General features: G+C 41.4%; 1 protein-coding gene across 3 annotated transcripts in view; it reads left to right on the top strand.

Moving 5' to 3' along the window:
• Nucleotides 1-19,317, top strand: part of rad18 (RAD18 E3 ubiquitin protein ligase) — a 62,334-nt gene extending 43,017 nt beyond the window's left edge. For 2 of the 3 annotated variants that reach the window (XM_072683104.1, XM_072683106.1), the window contains one exon: nt 19,116-19,317. In XM_072683104.1, the coding sequence (XP_072539205.1) occupies nt 19,116-19,179 (64 nt within the window). In that variant the 3' untranslated portion in view covers nt 19,180-19,317. Of the gene's footprint in view, nt 1-8,312; nt 8,356-19,115 lie in introns of all 3 variants that reach the window. The other variant, XM_072683105.1, reaches the window with a different exon arrangement.
• The last annotated feature ends 590 nt before the right edge of the window (nt 19,318-19,907 follow it).

The following is a 19,907-nucleotide window of genomic DNA, read 5'->3' on the forward strand; positions in this document are numbered from 1 at the left end:
CTTAATCTGCAGTGGTATTTCACAAAAACCCGGACTTAAAGTAGAACAAGTTTTCAATTTAAGTTCTCCCTTTTTCTTCATTATCATGGAAAAGGAAGAATTTCAAACCCTCCATTCAACTTTGTTAGTTGTCTTTTGCTGTGAGGCACGAGGACACCTAATTTGGTTTATGGATTCCTTTGTGTTGCCAGTGCACTGTTCATGGCTAAGTGGATTGATTGGGCCAAGGTGAACAGGGGGAAAGCCTTTTATTATTTACTCTTGGCAGACAGCTTGCTATCTAGTAATGTACTGTCTTAGCATAGATGTTTTTGGGGAACACAGAAGCCATTCTGGTCTTCAGATGAAGCTGGATATGCAGTGTCTTACTAACTTGCAAGTCGTGTTGAAATTCCAGATTCCAATTGCCCTGAGTTGCTTGTTCAGTCGCGTTTGCTGACCATCTCGCTCTGCAGGACTCATGGAGGACGTTTTGAAAAAGAGAGGATAAAATATTGGAGATGGCTAACATAGCCAATTCTACAATCACTCCTGAGCTTGATCAGAGAGCTAAAGATGGACATTTTTAATCTCTCACACTAGCAAATCATCTGCACTGTCAGGCGCTACCGATTGAGCTCCTGGCCTGGAAAATCATTCCTGATGGTGGAAATGTGTCAGAAGGGGAAACTTGTGAATTGAGTCGCCTGTCTGCTCGGCTGCTCTATTTGCATTACATTAGCGCTTCAGGTTTTTTTTATTTTGCCAACAAGGCTTAGCTTGCCTTCCTGATTCTGAGTTACAGAAGCTTTAAACTGATTTATTTAGTTTGTTGAGGTTAATGAGGACTTTCCCCCTATTATAGTAACCAATACACTGTGCTCTCAGTGTGTGTGTGTGCTCTTCTGAATGAGCCTGCACCATCTAATTGGTTACTTTTTGAAAGAATCCTCTGGTCCTGTGCCGTTTTTCTGCTCCGGACTAATACTCTGTAAATACTTGATCATTAATATTTTCTCCATAGCTGATGACATAACCTGGAGTTTGAGATTTATCTTCTCTACGTGCCCTCAAGACCTGTCATTGGCCATTGAGTCTAATCGGACTGGATTTAAAGAGGATTAGAAGGCATGTCCAATTACACTGATCGCTAGACAGGTTTCTTCTGTTCTGCTGCCTAATTAACGGTTATATCTTATGCTTATTCTTCATGTTTTCCCATTAAAGAAGAATGCTGACCACCGAAACCTTGAATGCAGCTGCAGTGGTTGGTGTAATTAAAGCTATAGGACATCATTGATATGGATCTGCTTGAGGCTTTACTGTTAATCCCACCCATTTACTTTTTGGTGTGTTCGCAAAGTCGTTATAACTAATATGCTGAATGTGTTAATAATGGTTGTGGGCTGTGATAGTCGGCGGTAAGCAGCGCTGAATCAGCCCTGGTTAAAACTGTACCAGATTGAATCAGTTTTCTGGGAGGCATAGCTTGGATTTTGTGATTTGAGAGGTGCTTTTTATGTTGATATATTCCTAACTAAGCAGTTCTTATTTATTAATGGGGGATATAAAAGAAAAATCCCAAATGGAAAGAAGTTCTGATGGCCTTTTTTTGTTGTTTTAATCTTCTGCAGTTTTGAGCGGTTCTTTCATCTCCTAGGTCTGATTCAGTGTTGGTTAGTGTAATTTAAGGGATAGTCGGGTGCTTTTGATCAAGACGTAAAGCACAAGCACTTTTGAAGTGTTCATTCCAGATATCGAATTGAAGTGGCAGTAATAATCCTGTTCATTACAGGAGGACTGATGGGGGCACTGGTGCAAAGCTGACATGTTGTGGATTATGATTGAATGTACAATCCCCCTAAATTTAACAATTGTGCGGATCGTTGGCTGGTCTCTTATAGCTGGGCCATCTGTATGGATGAGTGCTGGGCTCTTCGCTAGGACATTTTGCTGTCTGTTTTGACTGTAATGATAAATGACTAGCAAACTACAACAATCATACAAAGCATACAAAGCATACATTTTTTTTTTTGTACAAGTATAGGGTTTCTCCAACCTGAATATCTCTAAGTTTTGCAAACCAACTAAACTCCTGAAGGGAAAAGCTACCTCCCAGTGGACTTTAGCTATTTTCCCTGTGCTGAATTAAAGACCAATCTGTAAGAAACAGCCCCCACCCACCAGCCAAACTGAACTGAACCAAACATATAACTTTTGACTTCTGAAGGATTCTTATCCTTGACTTCTGAAGCTTTATCTACTTTTTTCAGCATCTGCTCTTTCAGCCCAAATCTGTCCTAGTAATACCATGCATACTTTCCAGTGCACGGTGCTTGGATCATTTTTGTTGTTGCAGTGAAGAAATCCACTGATGTCAGAAACATATCAGCAAATGCTATTTTCAAACATGTGTGTGGGGGTGTTGTCTGACGTTGAATGTCAGGGACTTTGTCTGTTTTTCTTGCCATAGTGTTGACTTACTGTACAACCCTGGATCACTCTTAGTTTAGGAAAACAGACTTTTTTTTTTTTTTTCTTCATATATAAGCATTCTTCACTTCAGTCTCCTGAACAGCTTTCTAAGCCGACCTTCCTTGTTTGACCCCCAGCACAGTGTATTTGAGCAGCTTTTGTAATTATGTCCAGTAAATATTTATAAATTGTAAATCCTGTGGACACTACTCTGGCCTGGATAGGTCAGCTTTTCTTGGCGTTCTTGCAGTCTCGCTGTCCAATGTGCCAGTGGTGGCTTCAGACTGATGCCAGTGTGGTAAACTCCTAGCTTTTGCTTGGTTCTTGGCTTTGGTGTACAGTTCTAGGCACTTATACGTCATCTTTACACAAAGCCTCCGTCAAAAAAAAAAACAGCCATTGAAGGTGGTTCTTCCGTGGTATTGCCCTTTTTTGTCACCTTTATTGTTAAGGAGGAAACTACCAGTGGTGGTTAATGTTGTCCCCTTGTCTACCTCACAGTTACTTCTTTTATCTCCTTTCACTTTGTGATCATTCAGAACACCCTTTGCTGTGTTCAGCCGACCCTCTTGGGCAGTGGTGGCTCAGCGGTTAGAGCCGGGCTATCGATAACAGGGTTGTGGGTTCGATTCCCGGGCTCGGCAAGCTGCCAGTGTTGGGCCCTTGAGCAAGGCCCTTTACCCTCTCTGCTCCCCGGGCACTGGAGTTGGCTGCCCACCGCTCTGGGTGTGTGTGTACTCACTGCCCCTAGTTCACGTGTGTGTGTGTGTGTGTGTGTGTGTGTGTGTGTGTGTGTGTGTGTGTGTTCACTACCACAGATGGGTTAAATGCGGAGGACACATTTCGCTGTACAGTGACAAATACGTGCACCTTTACCTTTACTCTTGGTCTGGGCAGGTGTTATTTCCATGATGGTTTTTACCTCTGCTTGGAAAATGAAGAGAAAATGACTTTTGCTACATTTCTAAACTCTTGCTGGCTTGCTGAACGGCAGCAATCTCCACTCTGACACACACACACACACACACACGCGCGCGCACTCTCTCTAAGTAATTACCCCCATGATCAGATCTTAAAAAAAGTTCTTCGCTCTGTCATTCTAAAATGAAGAAGTCATTGAGGGCATTCAATACTTTGAGATTTGTAATATGTGCACCGGAAACCAGTTCAGCACTGCATTGGAACCAAATAGGCTATTGCTTTTTATTGCTCTTTTATAAATGGCAGAATTGCATTCTCTCCCCCCATCGCTCTCGTTCTCACTCCTTGGCCAGAACTGATCAGAAATGTTGAAGATTGTTCTTTAATGTTTCTAAGCCAACTGCATTCAGTACTCAGGATGCTTAAGCTTTAGAAAGCAGTATCCCTGTAGTTCTTGCTAAAGGTTCGCTTTGCTGAGGGAATGGGGTTTTCAGCTAGATTCCTTACTTGTTTAGGTTTGGGTTCTTTTGGCTAATTATTCAGAATGAGAATCAGACTTTATTGGCAAGTATGCTTACACATACAAGGAATTTGTTTTTGGTTACAGTAGCTCACAGTGCACGACAATTGACATTACAGACGTAACAAACACCCATCCTACACACACACCCATCCTACACAAAAAAAAAATCATCACTGTGTGACATACACACACACAGACACACCTGTAAACTTAACATGTGCAGAGTTGTATATTTAAAGTAAAGTGCAGCAGTAGTACAGCAGTAAAGAAGAACAGTGCAGACTGGATTAAATAGATATAAATATGGAGAACAGAGGAGTCACTGGTTTAGACGGTAGTACAGATTGTTCTGGGACACTAACAGATAAATAAAAGTGCAGTACAGAGAAAGAAGAGTGAAGAGTGAGAGAACATCTGGATAGGATGTATGTATGTAATAGACTGTATTCAGAATGTAGTGTAATGTTCAGCTGCTCATGAGTGTGATGGCGTGTAGGAAGACGCTTCTCTGTAGTCTGGAGGTCTTGATCCTCAACTGGCTGAAACGCCAACCTGAGGGAAGATACTGGAACAGGTGATGTCCAGGGTGTGACGGATCACGGATGAAGTTCTCTGCACTGTATTATCCAAATGCTGCCGATCGAAACAACTTGGAACATGGCATCGTTGGGGCTGACCACCTAATGTTTAGGTGAACAAAAGTATAGGAATGATGAGGAAAATGACACAATATTTGGTTGCATATCAAGCTGGTGACCCTCTGACATCACCTGACAGTGACGTTCTTCTTTTGTGTGGGTTATTCAAGCTTTCTCCAGATTCTTTTTGCTTGGTTTGCTTAGTCTCTTCTTCAAGAGGTGCTTATTATATGTTATATGTTATAAGTCATATGGGTTATATAGGATGATTGACTTAGCCAGTCTAAAACCTTCCACTACAGCGTGTTCAGAATTATTAGGCAAGTTGTATTTGAGAGGATTCTTTTTATTATTGAACAACTATGTTCTCAATCAACCCAAAAGACTCAACGAATATTTTTGGAAGTTGGAGTGGGTGTTTTTAGATTTGGCTATCTTAGGAGGATAGCCGTTTGTGCAGGTAACTATTACTGTGCAGAATTATTAGGCAACTTAATAAAAAACAAATATATACCCATCTCACTTGTTTATTTTCACCAGGTAAACCAATATAACACAAAATTTAGAAACAAACATTTCTGACATTCAAAAACAAAACCAAAAACAAATCAGTGACCAATACAGCCACCTTTCTTTACGATGACTCTCAAAAGCCCTCCATCCATAGATTCTGTCAGTTGCTTGATCTGTTTACAATCAACATTGCGTGCAGCAGACACCACAGCCTCCCAGACACTGTTCAGAGAGGTGTACTGTTTTCCCTCCCTGTAGATCACATTTTATGAGGGACCACAGGTTCTCTATGGGGTTCAGATCAGGTGAACAAGAGGGTCAGGACCCTTACTGGCCAGCCACGCTGTGGAGTATTTGGATGCATGTGATGGAGCATTGTCCTGCATGAAAATCATGTTTTTCTTGAACGATACTGACTTCTTTCTGTACCACTGCTTAAAGAAGGTGTCTTCCAGAAACTGGCAGTAGGTCTGGGAGTTGAGCTTCACTCCATCCTCAACCCGAAAAGGTCCCACAAGTTCATATTTGATGATACCAGCCCATACCAGTACCCCACCTCCACCTTGCTGGCGTCGGAGTGGAGCTCTCTGCCCTTTACTGATCCAGCCTCGGGCCCATCCATCTGGCCCAACAAGAGTCACTCGCATTTCATCAGTCCATAAAACCTTAGAAAAATCAGTCTTAAGATATTTCTTGGCCCAGTCTTGACCTTTTATCTTATGTTTCTTGTTCAAAGGTGGTCGTTTTTCAGCCTTCCTTACCATGGCCATGTCCCTGAGTATCGCACACCTTGTGCTTTTTGATACTCCAGTAACGTTGCAGCTCTGAAATATGGAAAAACTGGTGGCAAATGTCATCTTGGCAGCTTCATGCTTGATTTTCCTCAATTCATGGGCAGTTATTTTGCGTTTTTTTTTACCAACACGTTTCTTGCGACCCTGTTGGCTATTTGCCATGAAACGTTTGATTGTTCAGTGATCATGCTTCAAAAGTTTGGCAATTTCAAGACTGCTGCATCCCTCTGCAAGACATCTCACAAGTTTTGACTTTTCAGAGTCCGTCAAATCTCTCTTCTAACCCATTTTGCCAAAGGAAAGGAAGTTGCCTAATGATTAAACACACCTTATATAGGGTGTTGATGTCATTAGACCACACCCCTTCTCATTACAGAGATGCACATCACCTGATTTACTTGATTGGTAATTGGCTTTCAAGCCTATAGAGCTTGGAGTAGGACAACATGCATAAAAAGGATGATGTGATCAAAATACTCATTTGCCGAATAATTCTGCACACAGTGTATTCATTCATTCAGTGTCTAAATAGTGGTTTGAGGTGCCTTCACCCCTGCCCTGGGAAGGTTGTGTTTAACTGACCTATTCAATGTCTGGTTGTTAGTACCAGTATTCTGGTATTCATGTTGGTTTAACCTTAAACAACAAATGCAGTCTTGACAGGCAAAATCCAGGGCTTTTAATAGTTTAAACAATCTTAAAGGCTACACCTGGGCAACAGAAATGGTTGTAAAAGCTGACATTTTGACTTATTATATAATAAATTGACCCTTTGATCTCATACTCTGCTGTGTTCGGTGAACAGCAAAAAAAAAAATCCAGTAGTAATTTTTCATTTTTTGTTGTTTTTTTGCTTTCTTGTAGCACCACCTCTCCTTTACCTCAGTGCTGATGTCTCCCGCTCTCCTCACTGCCTCCAGCCTCACAATTTCCTCACTTTGTCCATGGCTGACTGGTGGCTTATTGTAACCATGTGCTTTTCATTAGTGGAACACCCTTCTGTAATCATCTCTTCTGAACCCAGCTGTGTTCTCTCTCTCTTGTGCCCCCTCTCTCTCTCTCTCTCTCTCTCTCGCTCTCGCTCTCGCTCTCGCTCGCTCTCTCATCCATTCGTCTCCCTTTTTTCTCCCTTTTCCAGTTTAGGGTTGGTGTATGGAGAATACTGGTAGGGGTTAGTAGGGTTGGTGTATGTAAAGTACTGGTAGAGCTCAATAAGGTTGAGGTATGGAAAATACTGGTGGCATGGGCAGGGTTGGGGAACGCTGAGTACTGGTATGGCTCATTAGCGTTGGAGTATATAGAGTGTTGGTAGAGCTCAATGAGGTTGGATTGGAGAATAAGGAGTATTGGTAGGGGTTAGTAAGGTTGGGGAATATGGAGTACTGGTAGTGGTCGGTAAGGTTGGGGAGCGCAGAGTACTGGTAGTGGTCGGTAAGGTTGGGGAGCGCAGAGTACTGGTAGTGGTCGGTAAGGTTGAGGAGCGCAGAGTACTGGTAGGGGTCAGTAGGGTTGGGGAGCGCCGAGTACTGGTGGGGGTCAGTAGGGTTGGGGATTGCAGAGTACTGGTAGTGGTCGGTAACGTTGGGGAATGGAGAGTACTGGTAGTGGTCGGTAACGTTGGGGAATGGAGAGTACTGGTAGTGGTCGTAACGTTGGGGAGCGGAGAGTACTGGTAGGGGTCAGTAGGGTTGGGGAGTGCAGAGTACTGGTAGGGTCTGTAAGGTTCGGGAGTGCAGAGTACTGGTAGGGGTCAGTACGGTTGGGGAGCGCAGAGTACTGGTAAGGTTCCAGATCTTACACACTTGATGTCAAATATAAGAAGCTAAGATATGAACTTTCTCCTTCACTGTGAAAAATTTTACCTGAAACACTGTCAGGACCTCACCTGTCAGCGACAACAGTCTTTTCTCTCAGGACAGCTAGAATTTTGGATCTGTCCTGTTCTATGGCCACACTGTGGTCACTGAGACTGTACCTGGTCAGGATCTGCTTCTTTCTTTCTCATGCTCTCTGGCTTCCCTCACTCATACACTTTTCCACTGCCTCATAAAAGCATCCATTGGACCATTTGTATGGATGTTTTTTTGTGTTGTCATTGTTTATAAAAAGCCCTAATGTAGCCCCAAGGCTGTGAAATGGTTTTAATATGTGAATGGAAAAAAAATGTTCTGCAGCATCTTAAGCTGACCTTGCCTTAGAGACTGGCTCAGCATGCTTTTAATGGTAAAAGATTACCGTTACAAGAACTGAGGCACAATAAGCTAACCAGTTAGACAGCAACCAGAATACCCACCCCTCCTTTGTGATCAAGAGCAATCAGATAAGGTCTGTGTTTCTCATGATGGCATTTTGTCCCTCTTATGTCTGTATGTGTTCTAATTAGTTCCAAATGACCTTCACTGTCTCAATGTTAAGTCTCCTTGCACCTCATACAATATGCTAAATAAAGTCTTTGGTTTTTTGTTGTAGCTCCATTTCTGATGTTTTCTCCTGAAGAATAGAAGCCTCCCCAGTAAGTGATTCCTCATCTGCTTTTCAGTGTTCTACATAAAGCTGCTGCTGAAGCTGAAGCTGATTTGTGATATCTGTAATATTTGAAGTGCAATCTATAGTAAATAATTCTGGCCATCTTGAAATGTGCTAAGGCTAATTTGCTGACCTCTATCAGACTGAACCGTGCATCAGTTTACGCTAATTGTTTGCTTCGAGCAGTTTAAAACCTTTTGAGAAGCCGGCTGTTGATTCAGTTCTGAAGTGCACTGAAGTCTCTAGGGAACCTGCTGTGTCATTCTAATCACATGTGGACTCTCATTCACGTTAATGCACTGCTATGCTGTATTTCATGCTTGCCAATATTTCCATAACCCACTTCCTCTACGCTGGAATGAACTTGGCTCATAAACGTCCCTCCTCCAGAGTAATTGAATGAAGCCTCGGAGTTTAGCCAGTTGTTAGCCCAAGCTGTTTGTGTTCCTGTGCCATGTGGAGTGAAAATGGCTGCCTTGCCGTCTGTCCAGATGGAAAGAAATTGGCCTCTTTTGGTGGGGCGATACATACCTCTCATTCAGAGCAGGTCACCAAGGAGGCAGCAGTTTTAGCTGCTTTTGCTCACAAGTATTTCTTTTGGAGACCTCGAATAACTCCATTTTTTCCTTAAGTGAAGGATGTGTTTTTCTTCTGTTAGAGGTTAACGTTCTTTAGGCCTGTTCACGTGGAGTCCGATTTTTACGGACAAAAACAAACACGTTTATTAATGACTTCTTTCACACAGAGACTGAAACTGACGGACTGCCACTGTGCCTAAATCTTTGTATAGGTGTACTTGTGTGCCCCTCATCAGTGGCCGCTCGTGTGGAAGAGGGAAATTAAAGTTGTGCAAACAGTTGAAATAGAAAGAGTGGAAATTTGAGAGCTATGGGGTTGTAGCCCGTTTACAAGACACAGGAGGCTTTGGACATGGTGTAAAGGCTCAACTATGTTAAAAGCGCCCCCCCCCCCCCCCCCCCCCCCAATTTATGTAAATGGGGCTTTAGTGGTGCCACTATGACCAGGACCATAGCACAGTGTTACAACTAACAAAACACAATTACAGTTTTATTTTAATTATTTTTAAGTCCAGTGGGATGATGATAATGTTGCAGTCTCTTGGAATTGGACTTTGGAAAGGGATGAAATTTCTGTTTAGGCCTTTCTTTCATGGCCATTCTCAGCAGCTGATGTCCAGTCAAGGTGCACACGAGCAGGCGCATTGAGCTCTGGGCCGAGGTGAAGGTAGAGCAGGAATTCTGTTGTCAGGAGGGGGAAAAAAACAGAGGTCATTTTGCACTACAGATAAGGCTTTGCAATGAACCTGCAACATTTATGGTTTCTGTTGTCAGGTGTGTGAATCTGTTTGCAGTTATCAGTGTAGACATCAGTGTAGACATCACCCTCGGGAATATCCATAGTTCATGTTATTTCAGAAGCAGTACACACCAGCTGTTTTCTGACTTGCAGCTCTCAGTTCTGGCACTGATGTGAAACCTGACCACAAAGAATATTATATAAATCATAGTAAGTCGGTGAATTATTGGCTTGATTTTTGCTGTCATCATGTGACCTCAAGCCAACCACATAGAGCATTAATGGTCCCTTTGCTGCGTCATGATGGCTTTCTCAACAGATTTCCAGTGAGGACTGGAAATCTCTTGTGTTTCTGGTGCCGATTGTGAGTATTCTTGTATTGTATTCTTTCATGTTCCCTAGGGCCTCCATATGGAGTGAAAATGATCCATGGTTGACAAGCATGAGTTTAAAGTCATAACATGAGGGAGTTCATGTTTCATAGTTCATCCTAATTTCTATTAAAAATGTGTACCTACCATATGCATCAAAATATGTATCTAATACCATAATCAAAATTTGTATCCATTGAGAAGAAATGCTGAGTAATGCTCAACTGTGGGACGGATCTACTGGATCATCCATATGTACGACTCTGAGCATGACTTATTTCTTTTAATATGGCCATACATGGATTGGTGAAAGTAAGATTGAACACCTATGGAGGCCGCAACTGTTTAGCTCCGCTTCTGAGCGCTTGCTCTATAGTGCAGAAGAGAGGTTGAACGTTTGAATATGATTTGGGGATGGATCTGTTTGTTAGTGGTTTAACTATTGTGTTTATGAAACATCAGAATCCTTTATTCCATCTCTATTTAGCTAGACCATGGTCATTGTATACCCAGCAATGACATTGGCTTTGCTTTTGGACTGGCTGCTCTGGGAGTAGAAAGCAAAAGCTCAGTGTCTCTCGCTGGTCTTGAAGAGCTTTGTATGACTGATGAACTGTAGGAAAGGAATAATTTGTGCCCCCCCTTGATTCACATATACACATGCGTGAGTTTTTCATCCATAATCCTGCTTATCTGCAACTTTCAGCTAGTGTCACAAAGCAATAAGCCACGGGGACGCCACGATGCTATAAGAGGAATAAACAGTTGAATTTAATAAAGTTTAATTGGTTGTTTTTGCTATTAATTATAATAAAAATAATAATAATTGTAATTAGGGCTGCATCTAATGAATTTTTTACTGATTAATCTAATGATTCTTTTTTTCAATTAGTCAGTTAATCTAACAATTTATTTTTAGATTACTCTGGTGTGAGTGTGTTAGGAATTAAAATGTCTCCAATATTTCTATAATATGGCAATAATTTCTTCGTCTTTTCCTAAACACTTAGTTTGCACTTAAGGGCATTATTCTGTAACAAAAAAATACTTGTTACCAGCTTTACAATCAAACATAAATTCTTAACCACAAGAAATTAAATAATTCAAGTAAAAAAAATAAAGAGAAACACATTTAACAATAACAGAATAAAGAAAACAATGTAAAACTCAAGTCACTTTCCGGAGGAACACTAGAACAAGTGTTACAGTCCAAAATAAATGAATTGTACAGTATGTTTTTAATATTTTGAGTAATGCTGGTTTTAAAGACTATTCTCAAAGTAAAATGAGGTGAAGTTTCAGCAAAAGTTCCCTTTTTTTCTAACAAAATGTCCAGAAATCCTTTAGCTCACAAACACACAGTACATGGCTCTTTGTGTCCTTGTGCTTGTGCTCCAGTAATAATACTAAGAATACCATAGAAAACTGTAGCTGTGTTTAATAAAGAAACCTTTTTTTTAGTCAAACTCTTAATGGATTTGTGTTGTACGGTCATTTCCCACTCTGGATTTAATGCTAGTTAAGTCTACCTTAAACACTGGACATTTGTACCTTGGAAGATGTTCTAGTAACTTCTTTTACTGTTGAACAAATCCTTTGCTGTACAATAATTTTGTTCTAGACCAACCGACCAACATATATATTTTGTATTATTAATCATAAATGCATGAGGCAAATATAAGTTTATGTATTATTTAATGTAGATCCGGCCTCTTCAGTGCTCATTAACAATAATGGGATGAAATTAATTAAGAGCAGTCCGTCCAGAACTATAAATATACCATCGAGAGAAGTCAGCTTAATCCCTGCTCGGACAACTCCACCGGCACGGATGTAGCGGCTGCCGCTCCTCAGTTCTGGTAGAACCTGAAAAAGTATAGACAAAAAAAAAGACTATTTGGTGGCATGAAAAAATCCCTACCGGTAAAATAACTATGTGATATTGCAGCAATGTTCATTAACAGCTATGATGTAATATCATCATGATGTAGGGACTATTGGTTTCAATGCTAACCCCCAGGGGCGGGGTTTATTGTCAAAAGATCAGTAGTAGATAAGTAGATCAGCCAGTAGTAAAGACTTACTCGCCCAAACTCCTAACACTAGCTGCCAGTAGAAGTGAGTGTTGGTGTGTGTATTGAGTTTGATTGAGGTTTCAGCCTTGTGGCTGCACCTTACCATAGACTTCTGCTTGGGTCTGGACTATTTGGACATAGTGTATACATTTACTTAGCAATTACTTTCCGTTTATAGTGTCTTTTCGTTTTGTTGTTTTGTCCTTTTGTCACGTCACACTAATAAACCACTTGTTGGGCTTTGCCACTGGATTTATTTCTGTTCTCTGTTGCTGAACCAGCATCCTCTCCTTGCCTGTCTCGCCTCCCGTAAACACGAAATCCTGTCCTGGGGTAGTACCATCTGACAGGTCCCCTCTGTATATTATGTCTGGCAGTACAGAGCATATTGTAGAGTTTACTGTGGGCTCTGAAGGGCTCTCAAAATTATAGAATTAAATAAATAAATAAAGACAAACTAATTTAATGTAGAAATCCCCCCCACATACTCATTCTAGCATTTTTCTTAAGGATAAAAGCCATTTTCTATTAAAATGACACTTTTGCTGCTCCTAACCTGACTAGTGCACCCCTACAAGGTTACAAATTTAATTCAGCTGCGTTCTATTATGTAGCAGTGGGTGTGATTTAAACAAATGTTGCCACCCCCATTGATGCAAGGGCTTTTTTCAACCCCACCCACTCTGTCCTACACCATAACATCCATTTCAAATGAGACCGTTTACCTTATCCATGCCCTGAAGCCTGGCTCCACCTGTCAGTACTATGTTTCGTGGTGCTTGTACATAGTACCTCAGAATATGTTTGATACCTGCAGTAACAGGTGTTGCTGTGTATTTGTGCAGTGTTTATACACTGACTTCAGATGTGTTTTCTAAGTTTGGCTGCAGTGGCGGTGATGGTGGCGGAGAAAGTGTGTGAGGGCAAGTTCATGAGACAGTCACAACTTGTATGTCACACATATGAATAGTATTCCTAGCATGCCTCGCCTGTATGCGGACGTGACCAGAATTCCAGTGATGGAATTTTGTTTTTCTTTTCAGTCTAGTATACACAAGACGCCCATGGCTGGCTCTCTGACCGCGAGAGAAAAGTACATCTGTAGGGTAAACTATCACAGGAGACTTCATGTAAAACTAAGTGGTTCCATATGGGAGGCTCCTGGGTGTTATGGGGTCTGTTAAGCCCAGGTCTCAGCAGTGAGTGGAAACTGCTCTTTCCACTGGAGGGAAGATGCAGTGGCCCTCCTGCTTGCTGGCCTTCTCTGCCCTCTCTTACTCATGCTCAAACAGAAAATCTCTGCTGACTTAATTAAGATTGAGTTAATATCGACTTTCTGAAATTGGACCTTTTGAAAAGATTCAGATGTACTGAATTGGGCAGAATTACTGTATATATTTTCATTGATTAAATATAATAAGTGTTTCGGTATTAAGTGAGTCCTCCCTTTACCTTTACCCCATATAAAATGCAAGGGTTCTTTGCTAAAGGCTGTGAGTCTGTATTCCTTTCAGCAGACTGGCTTTCAGTTTCTCAAAGAAATCTGCAGATTTTTCCACCTTCTCTAAAGTTCAGTCTTAGAAGTTGGAGCATTTTCTCCTTCTCCTTCTTCTCGAAACTGATTAGATCTATTCAGTGGTGTTGAGGTCTGAACTGTCCTGAGAACACTAGTAGCTTCTTTTTTTGTCTGTTTGTTTCTGATGGCTTTAAAAAAGACCATTCATCAGCTCCACATTCTTTCAGACCCTCAGTGGTAAGTTGTCTTCTCACAGTGACAGGATGGACAGATGTACCTGTGGATTTTTTATTTTTGTCAGATAATTTTATTTTTTTTCTTCCCTCTCCCTGTTTCTCAAAGATGAAAGCAAGTGCTGTTTATCGGCTGGAGAGAGCTTTGGTGATCTGCTGTGTTTAAAAGGGCCATTTTGACTATTATGGTTCATTTGAAAACCGAATGACTGCAACATAATCCAGGACAAGACATTGGATTTTGTAATTGCACCAGCAGTGGAAAGGAATTTAAGTAAAGATAAAGGTAAAGGTAAAGATTATCACTCAAACAACAGCAAAAAAAGAGAATGCAGTTGAGGTATTATTTGAATATCTGGTAAATTTTTTTGTGTGTGTTTCTCTGTAGTGAATCGGTAACAGCTGATTTTCAGCCAAAATATTTGATTTGACCAATCAGCTGTCACTGCTGTTCCTTGGTCAACCTCTAGATGAAACTATGGTGCTTGTGCATGGCTGCGGAAGCTCAAATTTACACATTTAGCCAATCAGATCCCATTTAGCCATAAACCGGTTCATATTTGCGAATTAAGCATTATAGCAACTCTCTGTGAGATTCCTCGCTTACAGGTCACTGCAGATCCTTGTTCAACCTCTTGAGGGAACTACGGAGCTCTCACACGGCTGCAGAAGCCCAATACAGCCAGTGTTGTATTCTGCTCGGTGTGCTGTGTTCATCAGTCTGGCGGGTTTTTACCATCTGAATTAAACTTGCATATTTAAAGAATGTGTTAAACTAACCTGTCTTGTGCGGAAAGTAGAGTAAATACTTAACACCACTAATGGGATACCACACAAGAGTCCATCTCTCAACCCAGTACGGTGAGTATCAGAACGCAGCAGAGCTAACAAGCTTCCTTAACCACACCAAACAGCAAACAATGCAGACCACATGTAACCACCACCAAAACTACAGCAGCAACAGGCAGAAAGCTGAAGGAATCACGTTAAAAACTGACCTTTTATAGTTGTGTTTCCTCTCTGAGCGCCACACTGTAGTGCTGTATTATAATTCAAAGCTGGTGCTCAGAGTACAACAGGAATGTGGTTGATTCCAAAAAGTAAAGTACATTTCATCTTGAGAGACATCTTGAGAACATTACAGAAGCCCTTCATGTTAATGCATTTTTCTAAGTTTGTCTGGAAAAGTTAATATGGCATCCAGCCTCGCCCTCAATTGGTATCAGCCCCAAAAACACTGGTGGTTCCTTCTCTAATACAGTATATATTTCTGAAGCCCTTCTGACCTGTAGTGTTTTTATTTACCATTTTAGTTTTCATCTATTTTTTTTTTCTCTCCCCAGGAATGCAAAATAGGTCTACTTGTATGCAAAGCTAAGGCAGTTTTAATTGCACAGAAGACTCGAAGGCCACTGCAGATATGAAAAAGCTGTTTTTTCTGTTCTCTGGAATGTCGGTGTGTTAGTGTTTGCACATGCTGTTGTAAATATCTGAATAAATAACATGGCGCTTTAATTATCCACTGCACTGTGAAAAGGGCTTTATCAGGCCGCTATTTTTAAAAGCATACGAGGGGGCTGCTCACTTATTCTGTGACTCATCCAGTTCCCCATCATTTTTTTCATCATTCAGTTTGTGTCCCCCTCTGAAGAAAAGCCTGGATTAGAGGGCTCAAGGACAAACCCTGTTTATGCATGTTTTGATGCGCTGTGTCCCTAACTCTGCCATCTCGCTTGGCAGAAGTCCTTGGCCCATGATGACTCTGGTTCAGACTATGGAGCCACCTCAAAGCTCCTCGATTTCAGATAGGACGAATTGATTCGTTCCGCTTGTTAGGACCTGTGCTGGAAAATATTAGGATCACTGGACTTTGCTAGACCGTTGCAAATATGCCACAAATAATGCTGAACGAATTGTCCAGACCTGCAAAGGAGCGTTATTGTTATGGTGTTTCAGACGGCCAAATTGTACCACCCCTCTGGCTGCTTTGCGACTGAGATTAATAGTCTCTGTGTCCAGTTACCCCCTGAGCAATGGCTTTCAGGCGTCTCTAGCTGCTTGAATGGAATGAAAACATATGGCTGAGCCCCTATGCTTCCCTCCACTAAAGCCCTTGTAATGAAATATGTGCGTCATCAATCCGTGAGTGCAGTAGGTGATCGTACAGAGACGGTGTCACCTTCACAGTGTGGGTTTCTGGGGGTTTGCCTGTGTCTTCACTGGTCAGCTTAGCTTGTTGACAGCACACAGCAGTCGAGTTGACCACCACCTTATCTCCCTGTGTGGCCAGCGTCTTTTTTCAGCTCAGTTCAAGATCAAATTGTGCTTTTTTTCTTTTCACCAATAGCCATGTTTCTCTGTTTCTCTCCTGTGGTAGTGGTGCAAAGGCCTGTTTTCTCCTATACAATTATTATGCTGTTGAAAAAGCTATGAGGACAAACAATTTATTTATTTTTATGTTTGTATTAAAGCTGCTAGAATATCTCAATTAATGACAATTATTCTGTTAAAGTCATCTATAAATGTTTATTTTCTTGAGGAATAAGTTATCTTTTTTACCACAGTAAACATGTATGTGTTTATATTCATATACTGTGTGTGAGACTAACACAATTCACTGTGCAGGCTAGAAAAAGTAAGTGAACCCTTTCATTTAAAAGCATTTTAACTTCACCTCCACCAAACATTCCCTGTAGCTGCAAATACAATTCTGGACTATGTGTTTAAGTTTGTCAATATTTTTGGTATGCCTTGCATGTACAGCCCTCCTCACGTCACACCATCCTGATATGGTTAAGGTCAGGACTGACTCTGACTCAGCTGTTCCAAAATGCAAACCATCATCTTTTTCAACCTTTCTTCAGTTGAGTTTAGTGTGCATTCATTTTAATCTAAAATGTTTTAATATGTCTTATTCCCTCAATGACAGCAAAGAGTTAAGACCCAAAGCACAATGCTCCCGCCACCATGCTTCACAGTTAGGAATGAGGTTTAGGTATTGGCGCAGTGTTCTTTTTCCTCCAAACATAACGTTACACATTTGTGCTTTAAAAAAAAAAAACACTTCTGTCTCTGTATTTGTAGTAGTTGTGGAACATCCAGGTGGTCTGGTCTGGGGCAAACTTAATATGGACCATAATATTTATTTATTATTTGTTTTTTGTTTTTTGGGGGGCAGCTGCAACTTACTCTGTGGTGACCTTCCTTTGAAAACGTGTTTTTCTGAGTCTTCTGTGGGTCTTTTGTTGTTATTCTTGGGTTCGTTCTTACTTTTTGCAAGATTGCCTGTTGTGCTCTGTGCTGTGTGCTCTTGAAATGATCTTAACAGGACACCCACTCTATGGGAGAGCAGCAACAGTCTTGAATTTTTTCCATTTGTAGACAGATTTGTTTAGCAGTGCCTCTGTAACCTTTTCCAGCTTAATGTGTGTCTGTAATGCATATTCTGCATCTTCTGAAAGTTGCTTGCATTGAGGCGTAGTTCTCTCTGACAAATCGTCTTTGAAAAGAACAGACTCGTCAGTAACCAGGCTTTGTGTGCCTTTATTTACTGAGCAAAGCACCAGTGAAACCCACACTTGACCCACTCTCCTTAATTGAAACTTTTGCCAATTGCCATAATTACATGTTTACTTACTTTTTCTAGCCTGCACTGCGGATGTTTACTCAGTATGCTCAATAAAAGACACGAGACGTACAACAGTTTGTGTGTTATTAGTTTAGTTAAAATGTGTTTTCAATCAATGCAGACAAAATGCTTAATTACTCTGCAGAACGATGAGTAGATTAGACATAGTTCATGTAATCCTTAGTGAGAGCTCATATAGGTTCTTTCTTTCAGATGGAGATGCTGTCATTTCAGATTATGTGCTTTTCCTTTTGCACATAATCTGGCACAGAACCGTTGCCATATGGGAAGGAATATTTCACTTTATATAACAAAAAACAACAAAAACAGGAAACAAAATGCTGATGATTCAGCTCAAAGTTAGGCATTGAGGTATTCTGTGCCTGAGCTGAGAGGGAGAAGCTGGTGAAATGAGATGTCAACAAAAGTCAGACATCATCAAATTCAGAAAAAAGGACCACTGTGAGACAATGATGCTGAGGAGAATCGGAGTTGACTGGAATATGAAAACAAGGATATTAAAGGCTCACTTCAAGCACTCCAGTGCGGCATCTGTTGCAGCAACATGAAAGGCAGCCTCAGCCTCAGTCCTCACAAGAATATGCAATGCGAGCAATGTGGACTGCAACTGCATAGTTGTGTATTAATAATGCACTATAGGGCATTATACCTGTCGCATGGTGTGATCTCCGCGTGCAGAGCTTGAGGAAATATCTCCCAGCGCGGGCACTGTCTTTTCAACCCACTTCCTTCTGCTCGACTCCTGTGGTTGTTCCTTTCTGAGCATGCCCCTTTGAGTTGACTTGCTTGAAACAGAAAGCTGGGAATGGTGTTGGCAGATTGTTGACCCAGAAGCAGCTAAGCCTGGGTGTTGATTAATTTTGAAAAGTTTGTCTTAGGAGAGCCATGTGATTTGTCTCAGCGTTCCACTCTCTCTGAAAAGGAGTCGAGTGGAGAGAAGCCTCAAGGGCAAGAAGAGATGAGTGCGCTGTAGCTGATTTTCTAGAAAATTATAGAACTACTTTAGTGCCTCAGGCATAATATCACGTGTAATACCTTGCATGTTCATAATAAGCAAACTATGTGAGGCCAGTAGAGTTAGATCTGAGCTCAGTGCTTTAATTAAAAAAGAATGTAGAAGTACCATGGAGTTCTTTATGATGGTAAGATTCTCAGAGTCCTTGTTGGTGGGCATGGCCAGCTTCAATCCACCCTGATCCCTCCTGGTCGGCAGTCTCTGTGGAAACCCCGCTATTTGGATCTGGTGCTGTCATTTCGTTATCATTAGGCTGGGTACTCTGTTTTCCCTCTGTGTGGAAGCTGGCTGTTTGCTCGAACTCTGGCAAAAAAAAAATGGAAGGGCCATTGGTCTTTAGAAAAACGAACACAATTGGGGCATTGCAGTGGAATGAAATCACATTATGGCAATTATGCATTTAGATTCTGGTGGATGTGTGATTGAGCTCATTGTTCAGACCAGACTGTTGGATGTTTTGCTGCTTCTGCATAACACTTGTCTCTCTTTGCTTATCTCTCCTTCTGCTCAATTAACCTGAGCATTACTGTTAGAGCCGTCAGGTTGATTTCTCTGAATTTCTCTCCACAGAGCCCCAGAGCCCCGGGGAACGGTTCAGGAGGCTGAAGCACGGCTGCAGGTCTCTGGGGAGTAATCGACACCGTGCCGGAAATATACTTACTCACTTCAAGTGGCACTTGGTGGAAAGAACCAGTGTGGTGGTGATGATAAGTTTTAAATAATAATGAAAGGCTTGTTAAAACTGGAATGTAGTATTAATTATGTTTTGTACATAATGATTTTTTAAATAAAATATTCTAAAACTCTGCTTTGTCCCAGTAAATGATACTATACATTTTTGTATTCAGCCATAACATAAACACCACCTACCTAATATTGAGTGACCCCTCCCCTCCCCTCCCCTCCATTGCTGCCACAACAGATCTGACCGTTCATGTCCTTGACTGTGATGTTAGCAGCAGTTGTGAGGTGGGGCCTTCATAAATTGCATCAGTACGCCCTTTAGGTGCCCATGACCTTGATGTAGGTACTGACCACTGTATACCGGAAAAATGTGTTGGAGATGTTCTGCCCCAGTCCTCTAGCCATCACAATTTGCCTCTTGTTTCATGGTTCAGATCCTTATGCTTGCCTATTTGTCCTGCTTTCAACAAATCATCACCTTCAAGAACCGATCTGTTCACTTGCTGCCTAACATATCGAATTCTTTTGACAGATGGCACTTTAGATGAAGATAATCAGTCTTTTCTACGGTCGTTGGACAAGAAAGGAGGAAGAACAGGGGTGGGCTGGGTAAACAAGACTACAGTTATTTTAGCAATATTCCAAAACCATTACAGTTCCAAATCCTTGATGCCTTGG

The sequence above is a fragment of the Salminus brasiliensis genome, chromosome 7, assembly GCF_030463535.1.
Source record: "Salminus brasiliensis chromosome 7, fSalBra1.hap2, whole genome shotgun sequence".
Classification (NCBI taxonomy): Eukaryota; Metazoa; Chordata; class Actinopteri; order Characiformes; family Bryconidae; genus Salminus; species Salminus brasiliensis.